The sequence below is a fragment of the Embiotoca jacksoni genome, unplaced genomic scaffold (assembly GCF_022577435.1).
Source record: "Embiotoca jacksoni isolate LCO1_2020_lvr unplaced genomic scaffold, fEmbJac1.0.p SCAF_82, whole genome shotgun sequence".
Classification (NCBI taxonomy): Eukaryota; Metazoa; Chordata; class Actinopteri; family Embiotocidae; genus Embiotoca; species Embiotoca jacksoni.
This window is the reverse complement of record NW_027185439.1, coordinates 138,977-142,168: the sequence shown is the minus strand read 5'-3', so window position 1 is coordinate 142,168 and position 3,192 is coordinate 138,977. Positions and strand designations below refer to the sequence as shown.

General features: G+C 51.9%; 1 protein-coding gene across 1 annotated transcript; it reads right to left on the bottom strand.

The window, feature by feature from the left end:
* Positions 1 to 660: 660 nt before the first annotated feature.
* On the bottom strand, positions 661 to 3,038 carry LOC138192159 (E3 ubiquitin-protein ligase TRIM21-like). Its single transcript, XM_069139398.1, has 2 exons — positions 2,978 to 3,038; positions 661 to 2,879 (listed from the first exon to the last, which is right to left on the bottom strand). The coding sequence occupies exon 2, from the start codon at positions 2,868 to 2,870 to the stop codon at positions 1,227 to 1,229; it is 1,644 nt and encodes a 547-aa protein (XP_068995499.1). The 5' UTR covers positions 2,871 to 2,879; positions 2,978 to 3,038; the 3' UTR covers positions 661 to 1,226.
* Positions 3,039 to 3,192: the final 154 nt, after the last annotated feature.

Below are 3,192 nucleotides of genomic sequence, written 5' to 3'. Positions count from 1 at the left end.
AAAAAAAAGCCAGAACTCAGCCGACAGTTCGTAGAAGGATGTTTTTCTTTACTGCACGGAAAATGAATGGCAGCGAACTTGTCGGGAGAGTTTTACCTCGAACAAACTCCCTCCATTAAATAAAAAACAACAATCTAAAAGCCCTTTTGTCACTAAACACTTTTCACTTGTAACTTTAGGAAAAGAGTATGCGTCGATAAATATAAAAAAAAGAGGAATGAGAGCTTTCCATTCAGCTGCTTTAATTTCAGGGTCGTGTTGTTCGTGGCGTGAATAGAAAGTGCCGACGTTCGTACGCGAGTCAAAACACATCTTGGTAGTTTCCTGTCGTCCGAAACAAACGTCGACCCGTCGTCACAGATTCGAGAACTGTCGTTTTAAAACGCCATCTTGTGTTTTTTTTTTTTTTTAGCCAGATGTGACCATATTTAGACAAACTGGGGAGGAGCCATCAGGTGGGATCTGGCTCACTATGCCCCACCCACTCCAGGCATGTCAATCAAACTGGACAGTCCTAATATCTAATGAATGCTGGAATTATTTCCTTTTTAATGGGAGTCTATTGGAGACGGAGTTTTTTTGGGTGCCAGCCCCTAGTGGCCCTCGGTGGTATTACACTTTAAAGACACCCTTGGAGCCTTTGAACATCTTTATTTACAGTCCGTGAGTCCCAATCAAGGGATGAGTCGGTTGGTGAACCGAAGAAGCTAAAAAAAACCAAAACAGTCGTTCAGTTTATTGGAAAAAAAGATGATGAGCGTCCAAACAACATGTTTCATTTTGAGCTGCAACCATAACTCAATAAATCACGTTGTTGATTCATTTATCATTGATTCATCATTCTGGGTTCTAAAATGTGAATATCTTCTGGTTCCTTTCGTCCTTTGCGATAACAAACTGAATATTTTTTTTTGTTAGCATCTTTAGCTTTGGTTGACATTTTTCACCATTTTCTGACCTTTTCAAAGACCAAACAACTTTCATCATTAGCTCTCGTCCACGTTCGACCTCGATTTATTTTACAGGTGAGCTGCGAGCGAAGGAAAAAGTCTTTCATTTAAAAACTCATATTTGTTGAGTTTGCCCCGTGGTTGGGTCACATCCAGGTCGGATCATTCCCACCACAAAGAAACCGCCAAACAAATATGTCCACAGCTGCCCAAAAAAAGCAGTAAAACAAGCCTGAGGCGAAACAAACCAAGGAACACAGAAAAAAACGGTATTTTTTACAAGAAGATATCGTTGCGACTGACCGGACAGATGACCATCGGGGCGGAGTTAATGCCGTCGTTATTTAGACCGGGGCTGAAGAAAGGGAAGAGTTTCTCAGAGAAGCAGCAGCCGGTGAAGGAGTAGAGAAGTTGTGCAGCGTCGACGTCGTAGAAGGAGACAACGCCTTCCTCGTAATCCACAAACACACCGACCGTCTGCGGCTTCGGATCCGGAGAAAGTCGCCACGGAGAGCCGACGAGCGCCGCGTACTCGTCTTCGTTCTTCAGCCACACGGTCCAGTGTCCGTTCTCCGGGGACAACGAGATCGCCCCTTTCCTCTTGATCGACTCTCTGGCGACTCCCAAAGTCCACCTGGTCTTCCCTTTAACGTCGACCTGGAAGTAAAACCTCCCCGAGGAGAAACTCTGCTTCCCCAAGACGCAGCAGCTCGGGTCGAACCTCTCGGCGTTGTCCGCGAGCGTCTTCCTCACGACGCCGTGGTGAACTCGCTTCCCGTCGTCGGACACGACGAGAGCCGCGTGCGCCGTCTCGGGATCCAACGTCACGCCGATCGCCGACCGCTGCACCCTGACGAGCTTCGACTCGCCGAGCAGCTTCTTCACCTCCTTGTGCAGCGTCTCCTCCAGCCGGTCCACCGCCGCGTTCGCCGCGCCCTCGTACGACGGCACGTCCACGACGACGTCCGTCCAGTCTTTGGCGAACCGAGGAGCGCTCAGCGACGGGAAGCTCTGGAGGAACTGGAGGTGGTCTTTGGAGCGCGACAGCCGCTCCGCCTCGGCGCGCCTCCTCACCAGCTCCGAGATCTCCTCCTCCAGCTCCCGGACGTGACCTTCGGCCAGCTTCGTCGCCGCCTTCTGCTTCTCGTCGATCGTCCCGATGAGCTCCGCCTGGGCTCTTTCCAAACACCGGATCAGAGCGGAGAAGACCTGAACCCCGTCGGCCATCTCTCGGTCCGCCGCCTCCTTGCTGAGCTTCAGCGACTGCCTGAACTCGTCGATCTTCAGCCGCCTGTCCTGGATCAGCCGGTGAAGCTCCGCCTCTTTCCTCCCCAGCTCCGACTTCTCCTTCTCGAACTGTTCCCTCAGCGGGATGACCTGGTGCGACTTGTGGTCCAGAACCGGACACAGCATGCACACGCAGGTCCGGTCCGTCTCGCAGAAGAGCTCCAGAGGTTTGTCGTGCGTCCGGCACATCCGGCCCTCCAGGTTTTCCACGGGGTCGGTCAGCTGGTGCTTTTTCAGGGGCGGCGACGTCCGATGGGCCTCCAGGTGGGTCTCGCAGTAGGACGCCAGGCACACCATGCACGACTTCACCGCTTTCAGTTTGGTGTCGGTGCAGACGTCGCAGGCGACCTCTCCGGGTTCGGCGACCTGCTGCTGCGAGCCGCTCCTCCCCGCCGACTCTCTGAAGTACGCCGCCATCTCGGATATGAAGATGTTGACGTGCAGGTCCAGCTTCTTGTAGAACGGGTACCTGCACGACGGACACTCGCAGCGGACGTTGCTGTCCCAGTGCTGCATGATGCAGTGTTTGCAGAAGTTGTGTCCACACGGCAGCGTGACGGGATCGGTGAACACGGCCAGACAGATGCCGCAGAGTAACTGCTCCTCAGTCAGCAGGCAGCTGCTGGACGACATCCTGAATCTCTAGAACGAGAATTGAAGCTTAACGTCACAACACGAATGTATATTCCTACTGGTGAATCTCCTGTTCACTTATTCTGTGTAAAAACATCTGGACTCACCGATGTTGGCTGATAAATCCTTCGAAGGCCCGACGACCAGAAGTCACTCGTGAAACTTTCCTTCTTCTGCAGGACGAAGGTTTTAGTTCGTTCTCTCACACACCAGGAGTCCAATCGTGAATGTCGTTACGTCTCTTTCTGCCGGTAAACCAGTTTTGGGACATTGGTGGCATTTTATTCATTTCATGGCTCGACTCCAAGTTCAGTGAAGTATG